The sequence below is a fragment of the Buteo buteo genome, chromosome 4 (assembly GCF_964188355.1).
Source record: "Buteo buteo chromosome 4, bButBut1.hap1.1, whole genome shotgun sequence".
Lineage (NCBI taxonomy): Eukaryota > Metazoa > Chordata > Aves > Accipitriformes > Accipitridae > Buteo > Buteo buteo.
The window spans coordinates 42398184-42417839 of record NC_134174.1 but is presented as its reverse complement, the minus strand read 5'-3'; the positions used below and the strand labels follow the sequence as shown (position 1 = coordinate 42417839).

The following is a 19656-nucleotide window of genomic DNA, read 5'->3' as shown; positions in this document are numbered from 1 at the left end:
ATAATACTATATATATTTTTATATGTATTATAGCTCAAAATACTCTCTCTATATAGTATATAACTATATAAATACTATGTAAAGTATTTTGAACTATAAAATAGCATCTGTAACACAGAATTTAAATTTAGGACCAGATCTTTCTTTGAAGAACTGTGCAAGAAGAATCCCTTTTTTTAATTAAAAAAGCTGCAAACAGAAGCAAAACGACAGCCTGTAGTATAAAACTAGAAACGCTACATAATGAAATGTTAAGAACAGTGACCAAGAAGCAGTTCTACTCAAATGATATTTTAAAAACAATTAAAATACAGTACCCAAAAAACATGGCACAAGAGAGAGAAGCGACAGGTACAAAACCTGTGTTAGGAACACAGAGTCAGAAGTGCAAAAAACAAAAGGGGAACCGATACAATGACGTTTGGTACAATAGGTAAAGAAGTATTGCAACCAAAACTAAATGATCACTTATTGTTTGACAGTTGTAACACTAACAATTTAGTACCTTTCTAAAGGCTTTTAATCAAAGCCCTAAAACTGTGGCTGCTCTTAAATAAAAAACAATCTATGTGAATGCTACACACTGAAGTACAAAGCTTAAGAATTACCCTGCAAAATTGCACCGACATAAGCTTTCCATATTTACAGTATCTAAAAGTGACAGAAGACAGCATGCTAGGCCTAGTTTATGACTCTTCCCCACCAGTACTTAATCCAGGCCCAACAACCAAAAATTATTGTTTCTCAACACATGTTAAGTTTGGATTGTTCAGATATATTATGACATTTAAATATTATATTCATGCATAAAACAAGAAACGATATCTTTGACAGACAAGCATTGACAGGATACAAACAGTGGTCTGCCCTGTAGAGGAGTGTACTTCCTTCTGAGCTTACTTCCAAGACGTACCGATTCAATCCCACGTTGTTACCTAGTTGTCAAGTCAACAATGTGCTTAGAAATGGTCAAAATTGCAACTCAGAATCACATTGCGCATAAACCATTCACTCATATTCAGAAATTTCACTCCATTTCGGAGAGTTACCTCATTAAGTGAAAGGACACAGTTAAAAAAAACAAAACAAAACAAAGACATTCAAGTAAACAGCAACAACCAAATACTTTGAAAAGGTTTTTGTAAACTTGTCATTCTACAGGGTTTTGCAGCATTGTTAAATTCATTACTCACGGACAAGTACACACAGGTCGCAACCCCTCATGACAACCTGTCACACATACACGTACGAAGTAAGAGACAAGCTCGGTGAAGTGATCTACCCCTTCCCACGTGCCTCATCGGGTCCTTGTGTGTTCAGTGTTATCATTCCCCTTCATGAAACAGAAATCACTTACTGATATCTTTATAAAAAGACAGAAATGGACAGAGTCCGTTGGATAGAAAGTTAGTTGGTTATTTACATCTGCAAAGTAGTTTCACAGCGAAATAAATCTACAGCGGGCCAGCTGGGATCCACAGGACTTTGTTTTGTTCTTGATCAACAGTTGTCATAATCTGAGTGCAAATGCTTGAAAGGGCTCCTCCCTGGACAATGCCTGGAGAAAAAGAAACACACCCCCACCACAAATGAGACTGGAACAAACAGTTACGACTAATGACAAAGAGCAGTCTTCTGCATTTTTCTGCAAAGTTTTTATCAACAGATCAGAATTAATCTACCCAATTCAATATTTGCCAGCTGCATAACTCTATTAAAAGAAGAGGAAGAATAAACAGACCAAAGGGGTCAAGCATTGAATATACAGTTTCTTCTGCTAGCCCTTAAAACAGCCCAGGGAAGTCACAGAACTGATGGGTATAATCAACTAAGACAACTGTTTTGTTAGAGGCCTCCATGTGCTATTTTCAGAGGCATCAGGTGGCAAAGTTTAAGTCTAAAGATGGTCAGAACCTGGTATAATAAACTTTCTCTGTTCAGCATGTGGTGTTAAGAGTTTTATATTTACGTGGTAATATACATAGAGACTATAGCTGTAGCAACTAGGCACTATTTACAAATATTAGAAGTAGATTATGAGGCAGCTCACAGATCCTGGAGCTAAATAAACCAGCAGCGATTGCTACTCCAATTCTTATTGTCAACTACGTTCAAGGAATAAAAAGGCCAACAGCAAGCAACTCCCTGAAAATCAATTCAAAAGATAAATGAACACCATGCATTCTACCCTTGCTAACTAACAGTTATAAAAAGTAAAATGCCAACACTGACACAGGAGAGGAGAATGTATTAGCTTTAAGACTGAAAAAGTTAGGAACTTCATGACTTGAGAAATACGTCAGCAAAGCCTCTGGCCTCAGTTACTGCAAAGGCTGGAAAAATAGAGGAAGTCTTAAAAGGCTTGAGGTATAATTTCCATTTTTGAAAAGAGAGAATTTGATCTCACGTAAAGTATTACTTGACTCTGCAGTATATACTACAGTTAACGATGTCGGGTGAGTTTGGATACAGAACACAGTAACCAACAAGGTCTATGAAAGGTGAAAAATGGCAGTGAGGGAGTGATTCAGATTATACACCGTGCTCACAACTTGGTACACGAAATAAAGCCAACTTGAAAGAGTCATTATTCAAAAAATGTACTTCGTGAAGTAGTCACAGAGTTCAGGTCTGAGAGAGTGTGTCATATAGCTTCATGAGGAAGCTACCATGTCTAACATGCCTATTTAAAGCCTTATTTTATACACAACATTATAATTTCAACAAGCCTAAATATCAAAGCAGTTTGAACACCAATCCTCTCTGACTACCAGCATCTGGAAATGTTGATGACAGCTGGAGTCCGCTCTACTTGGCACTAACAGAGGGAGGCCCTTCCCACAGGGCATGTGAGAAGATACACATAGGACTCTCTTGGACCGAGTACTACTTTCACTACCAGGGTGAAATTAAAATGCAACAGATGACTTATCAAGGAGCAGAAGATAACATGTGGTGATGCAATCTGGCCATGCACATGTCCAGTTCTGTGAAGGCTTAGTATGTACCATTTAAATGAACATTTGTATGGCTATTACATACCAAGTAACTGAATTTGAGAATGTGCAGCTTCTCTCAGGATGCACTGAGATAGCTCTATACTAAATACATCCCCCTTCCCTTCCCTGCACTTGGCAGGTATGCCTCAAAATACTTCTGTAAGAAACCCATTGTTCGGGGGATGAAAAGTTGGGTTTTGGCTGGTTTAGTGGTGTTGGTTTGGTTTTGGTTTGTTTTTTTCAAGTTTTGTTGCCATTCACATCAAGATGGCTAGAATTTTATCCCCACTCTTTTAAACGTATGTAGAACCACAGGGAAATATACTCTGAAAAAAACTGAGACAGTCTTCAAACACAGTTTTCTTTCTGTGGTGAAGATACAGTATTAACAATCCAAGATTTATATAATATACTTTATGATGTTAAAAAGGCCTCTGAAGTTGAATTGAATTATTCCAAATTATAATGTATGCTCAATAAACCTTTGACAATTTTTTTCCTTTCTTGAAAGATTTAAAGTATGTCTCACAAATCATTCATTAATTTACACTACAGGGTTTTTTTGTTGTTGTTGTTTTGTTTGATTTTTACAATTACAAAAAAACTTATATTCCTTACATGGTATAAAACTGACAACACTGTGTCCAGTTATCCTGGCCATACTTCCAATACTACTGGCTTGCAATAAAACGTTTTCAGAATCTCTTTAGGTCATAAGATTCATAACACACTAAACCAAAAACATGCAAAAGCAAGGGATAGTACTTATATCTTGAGATTTCTTCTCCTGGTAAAACACCACAGCATGAGTTTGCTAAAAGGGAAGGCAGAATGGAAAAAAAACAAACAAACCCAAAAAAAACCCTAAAAAATGTCTTTGAAGGAACATAGGATCTTTTGAATTACAGTGTAAATGGATTAAATTGCTACTGTGTTCCTAGTGAAATGTTGATTAAATACTAACCTGTAAAGTACTTGCTATATTCTTGTTCTATTTTTTGAGCTGTCTCAAACTGTTCTTTGGAATGTTTTTGTGTAACTTTGTCCCTCAGGAAGATTGGGTCTTTTTGCTCTCTGCAAAAAAAGAAAGAAAAAAAGAAAAACCTTGTATAAGAGTAATTTTTTTTTTTTTTAAGGGACTTGAAATGATTACCTCCAGTTGGGTGAATGTGAAAGGCTAATTAATTTGCAAGCATAATCCTGTGCATAGACTGCCATCTACTGTGTTTCAGCAGTATCAGCATAGTCATCAGGATCATTTCAGTGAACAAATTTGTCTGCTATCAGACCAAGACAGTATTCCTTTAAAGTCTCAGAGATTGGGAGGGGGCTGAAGGAGGAAGAATATAATTTTTTCCAGTTCATGTGAATTGGACCATCATCTCATATACACTCCAGTACTCCCTACACAAAGCTGGGTTCAAGTACCACTCTTTTAAGGGCTTGAAGTATCAAGCATTGAGCAAATAAAACATTTTGTTTCTATGTCATATGACATTTTTGAGATGACTTTTTCTGTTATACAAGCTGTTGGAAATAAAATAAGAAAAACATATAGAGAAATACAAATGGTAAGAAAAATATATTTTAATTCCAATCAAGGCTTGTAACGCTCTCCTCCCAATCCAACTTGGAGTCCCCAGTAGGGGATTCTGTTTAAAAGAAAGCAGAATTTATAATCAGCTAGTAAGGTTATATAGATAGGTACTGAAACAATATAAGCATAGCTTCTTATAGCAGTGAGAAAAGAAGCACAATTTTATTTTATAAATAAAAAAAATCACTCCTAAACTAACCTATCACTGCTATGTAGCATTTCAGAGGATGCCAATAGAACCTGTGCTATATCACAAAGGCTGTTTGGAAAAACCTTTGGTGCTCATAGCAGGCAGAGACAATGTGCCACCACATCTTATTTGGATGACTGCTAGAAATCCTTGCTTGTCTAACTTCAATTGCTCTCTGTCACTTTCCAAAAAAAACGAAATAGCTGTAACGGTCACCATTCCATTTCCAAAGGGGCTCAAGACATGACAGTTCCATTTTCATTCAAGTGCACGATCCTACAGTGGTAATTAAATACACCACATTGCTTTATGTCTTCCTCCTACTTGAAAGTGGAGATACTTATCTTCTTTATTAAATAGATAGTCAGAACATTTACCTACAGATCAAGAATATAAGAAGCCCTCGACTTTCAAAACGAAGACAGCACAAGTATAAGATCTCTCAACAAAACTGTTTCTTAATACTTATGTTAGGCGATTATGTCACTTCTTGTCAAATCAACCTATTAAAATGTGCGAAGGCTTACTCAAACATAAGGGGAGGGACTGGGCTTTGTAACACCCATGTTCTGTTCCTGGCTATATTTGAGCAGGAAATTCCCAACTGCTGAAATAGCACAGCCCGAGAAGACCACAGTACATACACTCCATGGCAAAAGGGGACTTCCCTTGCTGTTTTCACTGGTGAATGAAGGTGGGAAAGTTGAGGTTACAAATCAGTTGGCCCTGCATCCACACACTTGGCCCAGACAAGATGATGAAGAATAGCTGTTTGTCACAGTCACCACTTAATCCTCAATGGATCTCACCCATATGTGTCTTATGGTTTAATACAAAAGTGAGCAGGAAAGATCCAAGTGCCTCCTGGAGTACATACAGTTTAGTCAATATTGTTTGATTTCTTTGAAAGATTCATTTAATTGCCATGCAACAAAATGAAGTTAAGACCATTTACCTCACACCGGTTTAATTTCCACATTTTAAAGAGATTTAAGATGACTAAGATGAAAGAAACAATAAAGGTAACAAGCTTATTTTAAGCTAAAATAAACATCCCTGAACTATACCCCTCACAGACTTACTTGATTTGTTTAGCATTTTTGTAGCGAATAAAAATTACAATAGGGTAGATATGAACACTGTGGAGCCGTTCGATGGCATGAGGAGCGATGTCAAGCAGACAATGACAATCCTAAGATCAAATGTAAATGCAAAACACTCATTCAGTTAAAGAGCACAAGCACACATGCAAATCCCCCATTTTTTCCCCTACTTAAATCATAGCAACCCAACAGAATTTCGCTACACATTTAGCATTTTGGGGCTACTGAGCAATTTGTACCCAAAGGATTTATAACAAAAGACAGAAGATGAAAAACTGCAAGAAATTCCATTCATAGTACCAAAAACATGCATTGATAGAAGTAAAAATATTTGAAGAACTAATGAAATGAAAACTCAGATTGAAATATATACAATACATTTTTTCCAAATTTAAATATTCATTTTCTCTTTCAGAAGTTATAAGCAAATACAAGCATTAAAGTAGCAAGACTTTCTGCATTGTTTGACAGAAAACTATAAGCATGTACAGATTTTAATTAACATCTGTCTCCAGGACTACTATGATATTTATGTTCTATATGACTGCATTAAATGGAATAGTTAAAAAACCTAAATCCTCGTTTTAGGGGGTAGAGGTTGAAATCTATGGAATCTAAGAAAATAATTTCTAACTTTAATAATACTGCAAAAGAATATGGACATTCCTAGTTTCTACAACGGTGAGCTTGCATGAAATAACCTTTAAACAGTTAAATGCCAAAGCAAGGTAGCTTTTATTTTACTCAGCGGCCTGGGGAACAATTCTCTGAATACCTTAAAGGAGAACAACACTAACATAATTTGCATCCCCCTAACATAGTATGACCATATATTGCAAATTGTACAAAGAACTACAGCATTAAAAGCGACTCACCTTTTCTGTTATCTCTTTTATTGAAGCTACAGTTGTCACATCAAAATGTCCACTCCTCCGTTTATAATCAATAAACAGACAATCCTTCACACCCCGCTCAATGGCTTGTTGGGAAGCTTTCATAACCTCTGTTTCATAGAACCAGAAAAGATCCACTTTCATTACCATTCCTTAGGCACAGAACAAGGCTAATGAAACAATGTTTGCAAATTCAGATTCTTGGGTTTTTTTCCCATGTTTGTGCTACCATTTAATTCACTTATATAAATGTTACTATCATGTATTCTAAGCAAGAATAAATTGGTTATATTTGCATACTTACCAAGAGGACATCTGCAAAATTTTCCAGGGGATTCTTTGACCAACATGTCTTTCACAGCATCAAGTAAAGGTCCTAGAATAAGGACAGGCCTAGGAGAGGTACAGTCCACTTTCTGTACACGCTGGTATGCCAGACTTGCAGAATCTACACACAGAGAAGATTTATTTATAAAAGTATAAATTATTTTCCTAGCTTTCCTCAGATAAGCAGAAGCACCCTAACAGTAATTATGAAAACAACTCCCTTGCACAGGATAAGGGCCTTGAGAAATACAACAAATACTCACTAGCCATTATTGCGATTTTCTCCACTTTACAGCTTAAAACAGATGTTTTTCTAATTCAATCTGTTGATTCTTCCCCCTAGCCCCACCAAACTTTAAAACCAATCATTCCTATTTTATCCTCTCTGGTTTGGTTTGTTGTGCTCTTCCATGGAAGCAAGCATCGTAACCAACATGATTTTTGTAGAGGAGTGAAAAAATGGAAGTGAAGAGTTTTGAGTGGTGCCCAGGATTTCTGTCTATACTAAGCAACTTGGACAGAAATTAAATAGTTGAAAGGAAGATCAAAACCATGCAACAAAAAGCAATCTCCCTCTGCAAATGAAAATTAAAGCTAATAGAGATCTAGTAATAAACTACCAAAAAAAAATTAGTTTGGAACATGCTGGCTTGTTATTTAATACAAAAAAAAATTTGTTATTAAAAGTAATGTACATGATGGGACATATGATCACCATTTATATTCAGACCAACCAGAAAGCAACATTATTCTTTGTATCATGCTGCAGCTGTATAAAAATCAAAGAGAAGGAAAGGCAACCCCTCCCAAGTGTAACTAACAAAGGTACTTGCCATCCAAGAAAGGAATTGAGTCTGTACTGATTGTATCAAGAGCCAGTAAATCCTTTCCATCTTTGGAACCACTTCGCTTGTGTTTATGCTTTCTCCTGAAGAACGACCTCCGTGCTGCTGCTGACAATGTCTTAGATGAGCTGTTTTCATCTTTAGCCTCAGACATGCTGTGTCTCCTGTAGAATTCTTGATCCATCCTATAATGAAACAGACTAAATGGTTGGTATTTAAACTTATCTTTCTAAATTTTTTCTACAAACGGTATCACCACTGCTTCTGAAACACACTGGAAATGCTCACCTCAAGCCTTAGGCTAAATATCTTCATCACAGAAAATTAATCAGAAACAAACGTTAACATAAATCAAATAATAAGCATCTGAAAACCTCACACACTACCATAATTTCCTCAGGATTCTTGTAATGTAAACAGCAGCATGGCACAGAGGGTGACCACTCCGACAGGCAGGGCAAAATTCTCCAAGGCAGAAGCAGCTGTATGCACCTACTTGCCAGTAAAGTCAGCCTTGCACAGAAATGAAGATCCCATTCTTTCTATGAAGCTGCATGTTATATTCATCCTTACAAATAACTTACTAGCAATCCAAAATAACAGTTTTATTTTATGCAGTTTTATTTTATATGAGCACAAATATTTTGGCCACATAATACATGTAAAATGTAGTTGGTTTTACTATTCATCTTCCAGTAACAAGCCTAGCAATGATGTGTATGGGTCTGCATGTATATATTGTACTTCCACACATTCCACACAGTACCATTGTCCCATTGTCAGGATGAATTTTGAGTTATGACATGGAGAGAGAGAAGACTATTAGAAGAAAAGGAAACCAGAAAACCAGTAATCTTAAAATGAAAAAAAAAAAAAAATTTAATAACCGAGTGATAAGTTATGTGATTTCAGTAACAATGTAAAAATTTAGTTTCTGCATACTCAACTACCAACATTACGAGACTGCGGTGGATACACCGTCTTACAATAAAGTTGCTGTCCACAGATAGCTAAAAACACTGATGCTTCCAAAGAATGATGATGATAACCTTGGATTCAAGGATATTTTTGCTGTGGATACTCTCACTTTTGTTATTGTATTATCTATTAGAACACTGGTCTATGTATCATTTCCATTTCTAGTTTACTATTTAGTAGCATTAGAAACAACTTGATAGAGCAATATATTTAATTCAATATTATTAAAATATGCCATCCCTAAAATGACACGCCTAAGAATTAGTATATCCCAGAAAAAACAGAAGCAAACAAGTCTTTTATACCACATCTCACTCATCAGACTTTTAAAGACAATAAGGTAAAACACTGTGAGGTCACTCACATATATTTACTTGGAATCTGTCCTCTTTCCAGCTTCTGAGCATTCTCGTCTAGCTGCCAAGCCATCCAGCAACCGAAGTTTCCCTGTGGTAGAGTGTCATCAACATACAATATGTCATCCTTCTTAAAGCTTAAATCCTGTTCTACCTCTGGCAGACGGTCATAAAGTGCTCTGGAAAGGAAGACATAAACAGGCTCTGCAACTGATCTCCACCAACTCAAGGGAAGAACACGCATACTTATTTTGAAAAAAGTTAACAGATTAGTGGCACACTCTACATTTCAAGAGCACACAAGTTTATAGCAAAACATGCAGACTTACTATGTTACAGTTTGTGTACTCACTGTCAGAGACTAGCTGGGATAAATTAGTAAACTTTGAGTTTAAAAAACGTGGCAAAGCTGATACTATCTCTTTCATGATGGTCAGCGCATTATCCTAACAGTCATGCCATCATCACCAGTCGCGCTCAAATACCTGATGTAGAATCCATCTCCAGGAAGTTCTTTTATCTTATTAAACTCTTCTATTCTGTACTGGGTCTTTATTTTGATGTTTTCTCCAGGCTTCAACATTTCAAGATAAGCTTCCTCAGCTGTTTTATTTCGCATATCAATGGAACCGTACTGCAAAACACAAAACACAGAAACCCTTAGGTGTGAAATTGTATCTTAACAGGTAACAGAATCAGGTGAGCTTGAAAAACATGCAAAATGAGTTTGTTTTTCCCACTAGCAGGCTCTATACGCAAGTAAATCTTGCCACTTGACCCTAGTACACTTTGCACCTTAAGATGTCTAGCAGGAGACTGAGTCATGGGGCTGGAAAACAAAATACCCAAGTGATCTGAGCAGACATGCACTGTGAGAGAGAGTCTGCACTTCTTTAAATAGTTTTCAAAGTGTAAGCTGAGAATCATAAAATTCACACTGGAAAAAATTTAATATTTTTAGGGAAAGCAAGTGGTCTGCGGGAAGTCAGAAACACAATTAGAAAGCAAAATCTCCATCTGGATACTAGAGGCACAATGGGAGAGTCTCAGTGCTCAGACAGTATCAACACTCAGTTGTACCTGAAAAGCTCACACACACATGTGTTTATCATCTTAACAGTCCTGCCAAGTAGATAAATATTCTTGTTTCAGGTATAGAAAGCAGAGTCAAACACATCTTGCACGGCCTTCTCTAAACTCTCATTAGAATTTCATAGTGATAAGATCAATATTTTTCTCTGTTTTGCAGTATCTTTCATATCCATGCCTTTCTCCTATGTACAGCAATTGGGTTCAAGGCTTCCTATTTACATGAAGAGAGCAGGTGTTCATAAGTCCAAGTAGATGTAGAGTAGTCCTTCAAACTTGTGGGCAACTTGTGTTCTCAGCAGTGGTAGTTCTCCAGGTCCACATCATCCAGCTCTTCAAGTGTTGCAGCCAGAATGAAGGTTACATGTTCTCACCATTGTTATCCAGGTTTTGTGGCAGGAACTCAACGTTCACAGAGCATCTCCCATTGCGAGACAGCACAGTTCTTTGTACAACTCCCTCTTTATACTGTCCTAGACATTTTGTCAGTATGCTGCACACTTTTCTTAATAGCTTACCTCAAGTATCATGTCACCCAAGACTAGTCCATCAGATCCTTTTGCTGGGCTATCATCATCTACATCTGAGACAAATATTCCATACAGGTTTCCACCACATATCTGGATCCCAAGATCCACTTGGGATTTTTTAACAACAACAGTTCTAGGTTCAGGGGTCCTTTTGTTTGTGTCCACAGGGCCTCTTTTGACAGGGAGAAAAAACATGTATTTAAATTTAAAACCCTGCATTACATACAATCAACTAGCCATGTGAAGAAGATATATTTACATAATTATTATTCAAAATAGGTCACCTACAGATACAGTCTTGTAAGACAAACATCATGTTCCTTGCAGACCTTCTTAACTACACCAATCTTGTAGTAAATTTTCTTCACTCCTTGCAGACCCTGTCTTTCAAAACCAGTCTGAAAACATGTACCTTTATCCTGGGATCCACTTAACTTGTCTGCTGACTTATTTCAACCAGACACAGCATTCACAGAAGTACACTTTGTTTTTTAATACCCTTCACATCCACCCTGACCACTTTTTTTTCCTTAAGTCAAAAATTTTACTCTCTACCTTAAGGAATTCCGGGGACTTGTAGTTGGTGTGGTTTGTTTGGATGGGGGTGTCATTGTTCCTTCATCCTGTTCACTCACAGTATCAATAATGGAATGATTGTCAGGCGTTGCAGCTCCACTGCCTTGAGGGGTGGAATGATTACTCACAGGTTCTAGGCGAGAACTAAGAGAGAAAAAAAAAAGAAAGGAAAAAAAAGAAAAGAACAATGACTGGGGGATTAGTGTTTTACCAATACCAAATATTTCTCACGAAGACAAAGTTTTTAATTTGGCCATAAATCAAGGATAAAGTAAGGAAAAAAAAACCAGCATGCCAAATAACATATGTTCACCATAAGTCTAAAAGTAAGATAAAGCCCAGTTTTGAAGTGTGATCGTGCATCAAAATGGGATGGATAATTTCACTAATAATTTCACTTCTCTAATTAGTTTTTTGGAAACTCCAACTGTAAAAAAAAAAAATTAAAGTTGATTTGAAGTACTAGACTCTCATAATCCTAGGAAGAAGCCATCTTTGGTTTTAGTTTAATGTATCTAAGGATTTATGCCCAAATAAGAAAGAAAATATAGTAGATGCATCAAGCACTTTTCTTTTCTTTTTGACAATCATGTATTCACACATTGCTTTTCTAAGCTATCACACTTCTTACCAGCACAAATGTGCTGATGTTTGCAAACACATTACCTGTAGAGAAGTTATCTATTAGCTAAATAACTGCATGGACCAGAGAGTAGTTTTTTCAAAGTCTATCCAGCCTTACCTTGATCGTGAATGATTGCCAAGCTGATACATATGTGGGTTATACTGAGCCAGAATAGTAATGGTGTCACACTGTTGTCCAATGATTAGTCGAGCCTGTTGCTCTGTAGCATTTCTCAAATTTATTCCATTAAACTATGGGAAAGATGCACAAACGAGGATGTCAAGTTTTCAGATTGAAACTAGCAAAATCATTCTTTCAGTCTCCTAATTAGTTTAATGTTTACATGCTAACTTATTTCCACTGGGGTAAGTAAGAGGATGGAAACGCTGCTTTATAATGATTCCTAGGGTTTACTCCTTGGAAAGAATCACTGTAATTTTAAAACGTTTGGTAACATGACCATTAGTTCAAAAATTTTTTTACTATTGAAAGACATACGTATTCTGAGCTGTGTTATGATTTGATATCTCTGATTAAATACAAGTTGGTTCAGATCACCAATCTGAATAAATTCAGGATTTAAAGATAAATTCAGATCCATGATCCATTCAGGTCCATTGTATTGTCATCCATACATTGTGCAACAGAAGATGCTTTAACATACACAAGCATGAACATATCTAACATTTACAAAGCAGTTCTGTACTTTACAAAATGCTCCTCCACATGTTTGTCTAATAGTGTAGGCAAAAACATGACTGTAGCTAATCTAAAGCCTACCTGAGTATTTTTTTAAACCAAGTATCTCAGGCAAGGATATGGCACAGCAACAGCAGCATGAAACTCAGTACAAGCCAGCTGCTTGAGTATTTAATCACCTTGTCAGGCAGAGTATGGTGTTGAGACTATATTGTTTTAAGTACCGAAACTAGCTAGCTCAAAATGTAATTATATCTATATAAGATGCAATGCAGATCTACCATCAAAAGACGTTATTTTATGATAAAGCCTGACAAAAAGTCATAACAATCATAATTACCGAACAGTACAATACAGAGTACCCTTTGCTACCTTTCACAGCAAACAAGCTTTCACAAGATACTCTTTTGGGGAAGGCAGTTATGGCTGGAGTCATTTGAACTGATTCATTAAGCCATAGGAATAATAAGTAAACAATTACCTCTAGTAACTGATCACCATACTCAAGGCCAGCTTGATGGGCAATGCTCCCACCTGTTACTTTAGAGACAAATATTCCACCATTTTCTCCGCTCACAATGGAAATCCCTAGTGGCTCAGAACCCTTCTGCACTTTAACATGACGTGGCTCTTCCATGTAGGGCCTTTTAGAGGAGATAGTTAAAACTGATTTGGACAAAATTGCACTTGAACCATCACAATGTCAAAGTTACATGCAATACTTTATGTCTGTCTGAACTGTAATAATAAAATAGGTTTAAACAGTTACTTTAAAAAAATTTACTGTCAACTGCCTTAAATGCATTCCTTTAACACCATGCAACATACAGTGGCAGAAGTAAATGTATACCAGTTACATGACTGCTCTAAAACATTATGGTAAATATGAATTATAAATAGGATGGTGGTGAAGTTGGAAGGAAAGAAGCTTCCAGATGCATATTATATAAAAGTAATTGAACCACTGTATATAGCATGTAATTTACAAAACATATTCCAGAAACGCATGTTACAAATATAAATGCTGGGAGTCTTTATTGCCAGTGAAAATAAACATCATAAATAATAAGGTGGTAAACCAAAGGACAACAATGCACAAATATCAGATTTCACATTTGTATGCAGGGAAACATAAATTAGCAATGAAAATTAAGCAGTTGCAAACTCAAGCCATTAGGACAGCAGTTTGCATGGTAGCATTACAATTACCATGCAAATTCTCCTCAGAGCAATTATCCAAACATGTAAAATAGCACAAAGTGCGCAATACTGCTCGAGAAGGACAACCTTATATCAGGCCAACCTCAAACTCCTTAGTGATGAGAACCTAGGCCTAGGAGCCACAGGGATTCTCAGAAAAGACCTATTATGGAACAGATATCTGAAAGACGTAGAAGATTTGAGAAGAAAAGAACACTTAGAAAAAGACACACAGTAGTACTAAGTAGTATAACAAGAGAACGGCTTATACAAAAGAAAACCCAGATACATTCCCCTTTCCTCCCCCCCCAGTTAGGATGTATCCAGCTGTACAAACAGGGCTGGTCCCTTCATGGTGTGGATAAAAAAACAGTAGCCTCCTAAAAAGTGCTGGTTCATATTACTATTAGTATCTAACACAGCAAAAGGCATCACCAGATATTAACAGCTGAGCTTGTTCTGAATGAAACAGCTTGGGTACCAGGTGTGGTGTATTTTTTATTTTAATAGCTTTATACTATATTTGACTGCATTAGAGTGTTTTCTTTCCTAACACTTCATTTTATCATATAGGCATTCTCTAAATTGTGCCAACTGCTTAAACAATTTTAATTGTGCTGTTCAGAGACAAGATGAGTTAACTGGACTTCACTCACTGCTACTAATGTGAGCCAGGCTTAGAAAAGGTATTTTTGGAATGAGTAGGACTTGGGGTTGGGGGCAGAGGGAAGAGGACATCATAAGTTATGCTTATCGCCACAGCCTTGGAAGGTAACTATTGGGTAGCCTTCTGCAGCAGGGGCATAATAGCTTGCCAGCTTATTAATGCATAAAAGATAAAAACTGGCTGCTGATATGAATGCAACTCAGGAACCCAGTAATCTTATAACATCAACATCACTCAGAGCTGGTCTATCAATATAATGAAGATAAGGTAGTTTACTACCAGCAAACTTAAACTGAAGCCCACATTTTTTGTATGTAGCATATCTTAACTAAACTGTGCTAACTCCCAGAAAACTGCAATTCATGAACTTTTTCTTTTAACTCATTATGAACATGTAAACCATGTTGTTATATGAAGCTTCTCAGTACCACAAGATTTATCAAGACATATTAAGTCATTAAAAACTAAAATTACATCTTTCTGAACTTTATGTATTGTACCTTTCTGCTTTTCCATCTACCACATGCATTTTTAAATTTGTTTTGTTTCTTTGTTTTGGATTGGAATAAGAAAGAATCAAACCCATATAAAATTGCACAGGATCATATCTTAGAATTCTAGTAAATATGAAATGAAAGATAACTAGTAATGCATGTAGTAGAGAATCAATAATAAAGTGAAACAGAATGATAACATTAAAAGGTGTCTTACTTGGTAAGCAGTGTTATTAAAATCAAGTGAAGCGCACTCTTCTATAACATTCAGACTGCCTGCCACTAAAGACTGATTAGAAAAAAGTCTTAATTGATCAGATCTTTTAATTTTCATTGAAATTAAAATCAACAGAACAAACAGAAACATTGATTTTTGTTTTCATCTGTATTATTATTTATCTGCAGAAAGGCCAAGTGAGTTACTTGTATTTTGTGGGGAACAGAAAGAATTAAGTCCAAATAACCATTTAAAATGCTATCTAGGCATCTTAAAACATTTTCCTGGGATATATTTAACTTAGCTACTTTGCTAAATTAAGAACTGCTTGTGTGTGTTAGTTTTTTGTTTTGCTTTTAAAAAAATAAAAACAAAACTTAGCATTACATTCTTTTTAGAAAGTCAATTTAGACTACGATTTATATATATGCACAGCAAGAGCAAAAGGAACGGAACCTGACTGTACTTCAATCATCTAAACAACATTAACAGAAACTATTTCCCTAAGATCAGAACAGTTATCTTGTGCTCAGAGATACGAAGTTATAGGGGTATCGAAAACCTAGCTTTTTCAGCTGAACATTATACATCATTAGTCATGTGAAAAAGAAAAGAAATTCTGACTTTGAATTTGCAAGTGACAATTAAGAGGAACATTTATATGAGAACACAAATTGAGTACACATAGTACAAAAGTCATACTGAAGTAAGGAAGAATGAAAATTCACAAAAACCTCTTTAGATTCCCTTTCAAAGTAACACTGTCCTTTGTACACAATATACATTCTAGATTTACTACAATAACTTAGTTACCAATTCTTTAAACAAGACAAAATTTTCATATAACATTTTATGAATAACTTTTTATTACTACCAGAAAACTTAGAATACAGAATATCCTTATTACTTTATCATTCACATTTTTATGGTCAATCCTCTTACATAAATCAAGCAATACAAAGCGGTCTTGAAGTCCACATAAATGTAATCTATTCCAACACATCATAGCTCCTTTACACTGACAGAACGGCATTCGGCTGCCTTACTATAAATAAAAGCCTGATTCAGATTTGTGTCTTACTATTCAATGCTTTGAATTCATGCAAACTTTTTCATATATTCAGCCTAGCTAGATCATGATAAAATGAAATCAGATGTCCAAGACTGATACCATAAGCAACATATCTTGAAAATATTCATCATGAGATATAGAAAGCTGTTAGAACAAAAAGCCCATGTTTTTAGGAAAGCTATCATATCAGGTTCAAATTCTGCAAGTAGCTACACATATACTTAATGTTATTGCTAGCAGCTGTCCAGGTACAGCCAAAGGGATCAGTCACAGTAGTAAAATTGCATCTGTACATATGGATACATTCTTGCACAGTTATGCCCTCAATTTTTCATGTTATCTGGCTAAACTGAATCAAGGCACAGTGGTTAGAACACACGTTCTACAATGCTAAGGCACCTGATATTTAGCTATCAGATGTTACTAAGTCTTCATTTTATTTAGTTTTCCAGAGTACAGAACAAGCCTATCGCAAACAAGCATCTGAGGCAGTTCAGCCGGAAGGGCGTATTCCAATTTAGACCGCTCTTATTTGGTGTGGCCATTAATCTAACATGGAAGAAATAAAACACATATGAAATTCCTTAATTTCCTAAACTCAAGAACCTACTCTTCAGTTTTGCAGGAAAAATCCACACAAAGATCTCTTACATACTTTGTAAAGAAAATAAAACCATCGAGTAACAGGACCCGAGATGCACCTCTGCACCTACATCTTTGTCATTTAAATTAAATGTTCACATTCCTTCAGCCCAATAAACAAATGTACCAAATTTCCTCAGACATATTTGTATTAAAAACAAATAACATGGAGACCTTACCTATCTTTTCTACGTTCTCCAATAGATACTGGGCTAATGGAAATCCTCGGTAATGTAGAAAGGGAGTTCTGAGACTGGCTGCTGGCAAAGGAAGACGTTTCCAAGTTAAGAGGTGACTGTGGAGGAGTTATCAAGCTGGGACTGCTACATTCAGAGTGTGACAAGGAGCCTATGGAAAAATCAATAGTTGAGTTTTAGTATCCTGCATCAGTCATAGTTTGGAGATCTACACAGACATAGTGAAAGACACCATACACATCTGAGACAAGAAAGAGGACCGCCTGTTCGCTAGCACTCTATCAACCATGTAAGGAGCTTAGGGAGACTAGGTAACTAATTTCAGACAGTGTAAACTTACTGTCCCTTAATGACTATATGTCAAATCTGTCCTTGGTAAGTGTGCCTACAACTACTGCCATTCTCAACAAGGAGAGAATGTTACAGACAAGCTAAACCATATGCATGTCTGAAAACACTTAGCAATGCAAAGTAAAAGAAAAATAATAAAAAACAGGAGAGGAAAAGTAAAAGAAAAATTTAATATGTAGGTTTATTTTCACATAAAATATTTATGTACTGCCCTTTCCTTTGGGTACCAGATACATTATGAAACACCTGAAAACACCAACAAAACCCCAACATGAATCACACACAGAGACAAGAAAGCTCTGCAATTTCAAACCACCTTGACATGACTTTCCTTGCATCTCTTCCCTAATTGTGCCCTCCCTGAGTAATTACTGAACAAGCGCCCTGACAGAAAGATTCAGTTTGCTTCCTCTGAAAAAGCTACAGAAAATAAATCTCAAATTACTAATCACAAATGAAAACCATTTGTAAGAATTGTATTTGCCCGGTTAGGAAAACCACTGCATACAATCCATTAAGGGTACAGAACATTTGAACAATGATGGCAGTGAAGAGTTGCCATTTACTGTCATCGGACTCTGAATTCTACAGCTCTCCAGCACTCCAACTGGTATTTTTATCAGGTCTTTAAATATTCTCCACCAAGTAATTCTGAATGAAGTACTAAAATATTTTCACTGCATTTCAAAATACTATTTACAATCAGTAATACAATAATATGCAAAATAATATACTTAAAGAATAAAAAAAAAAACCACAGGTCATCTCACTGTTTTAAGACATTATTCTAGAAGAAAACTACAACTGTAAAACATACAGCAATGCTTATTCTTACTTTTTTTTGTGCACTTTTTCTTAGTGTGCCATGTCCTAGAGTCAACTAACAGAAAAATCAACTTTCATTAGAAAGTTTCCTTTTTTTTACCTTTCTGTGGCAAAATGCAAATTTTGTAGCCTTAATAAAACTGTCATATTTAGATTTTGGCGCAACCTGATTCAACAAGTGCAAAGGCTTTGGATTGGTAATACTGAAAACAGTACGACTAAAATTACTTATGAAATAATTCACCTCTGTCAGAGCCCATCATGGACCTTGGATATCTTGGTGTTAAAGGGATCTTAATTCGTTCTGTTCTGTATTGCAAGTTACTAGAAGAACCTATTTTTACAAGAAGAAAACATTACAATGACAAAAGTAAAAGCAACTACATTGAACAAAAAAGTTTATTTAGATTCTACTTCTTCAATGAGCATCAAAATCACCTTTGAATCTATGCACAAGCCTTGATGATTACCTTCATATATATTGTATCATATTTCTAGTAAATTGTCTTGATTACACAGCCAGTATAAACAGAGCACAATGCAGCTATACAGTATATAAGAACTGTTCATTCCTGTATGAAAAACTTCCAAAATATTTTTCAATCAAATGAAGCTTAACTTGAAGTCTGAGTGAGAATCTAACATCTCTGTTTACTAAGAACCCATGGGACTTTCCAAAAGGCATTTAAAATTTTCTGGTTACATTCTTCTTGGATGAATACTTGATTTTTTGACACTGGTTGCAAACTGTTATGCCATTTTTTGCTGTGGTTACAAAGCTGCCATGCTCTATTCAGATGCAACTGCCAATCATTGATGGAACACAGGAACACAAACAGGCACAAAAAAGTTATTACGTAATTTAAAATTTGAAAAATTTTAAAATTTTAAAATGTCATTGCTACAAAGCATGTGTTTACTTTGGTATTACTAGGATAGGCATAAACAATCTTACATGTTAATCAAGTAAACATAAGTGTAACTTATCTTCCAACAATACAATTCATATTACACCATTAGACATCCTTGATTTTTTGTTCTAGGGACTCTCTCCTTTTCTCTTCTCTCCACCTCACTGAACCTCAAAAATTCTTTGGCGGGGACTCCCATCTTTATAAGGGTACTTTCAAACAGTAGCAGGCACAGAAAGGAAAATCACTCACACACACACACAACATTTTAAA

At 35.8% G+C, this 19656-nt stretch overlaps 1 protein-coding gene across 4 annotated transcripts in view; it reads right to left on the bottom strand.

Moving 5' to 3' along the window:
• Positions 1–220: 220 nt before the first annotated feature.
• The window catches only part of DLG5 (discs large MAGUK scaffold protein 5), a 113505-nt gene continuing 94069 nt past the window's right edge, over positions 221–19656 (bottom strand). For 3 of the 4 annotated variants that reach the window (XM_075025655.1, XM_075025656.1, XM_075025657.1), the window contains exons 20-33: positions 18717–18806; positions 17279–17447; positions 13289–13451; positions 12226–12359; positions 11463–11627; positions 10896–11079; positions 9774–9922; positions 9297–9467; positions 7943–8139; positions 7087–7230; positions 6765–6892; positions 5869–5978; positions 3964–4073; positions 221–1558 (exon numbers count right to left, since the gene is read on the bottom strand). In XM_075025655.1, the coding sequence (XP_074881756.1) occupies positions 1455–1558; positions 3964–4073; positions 5869–5978; positions 6765–6892; positions 7087–7230; positions 7943–8139; positions 9297–9467; positions 9774–9922; positions 10896–11079; positions 11463–11627; positions 12226–12359; positions 13289–13451; positions 17279–17447; positions 18717–18806 (2018 nt within the window). In that variant the 3' untranslated portion in view covers positions 221–1454. The remainder of the gene's footprint in view (positions 1559–3963; positions 4074–5868; positions 5979–6764; positions 6893–7086; positions 7231–7942; positions 8140–9296; positions 9468–9773; positions 9923–10895; positions 11080–11462; positions 11628–12225; positions 12360–13288; positions 13452–17278; positions 17448–18716; positions 18807–19656) is intronic. The other variant, XM_075025658.1, reaches the window with a different exon arrangement.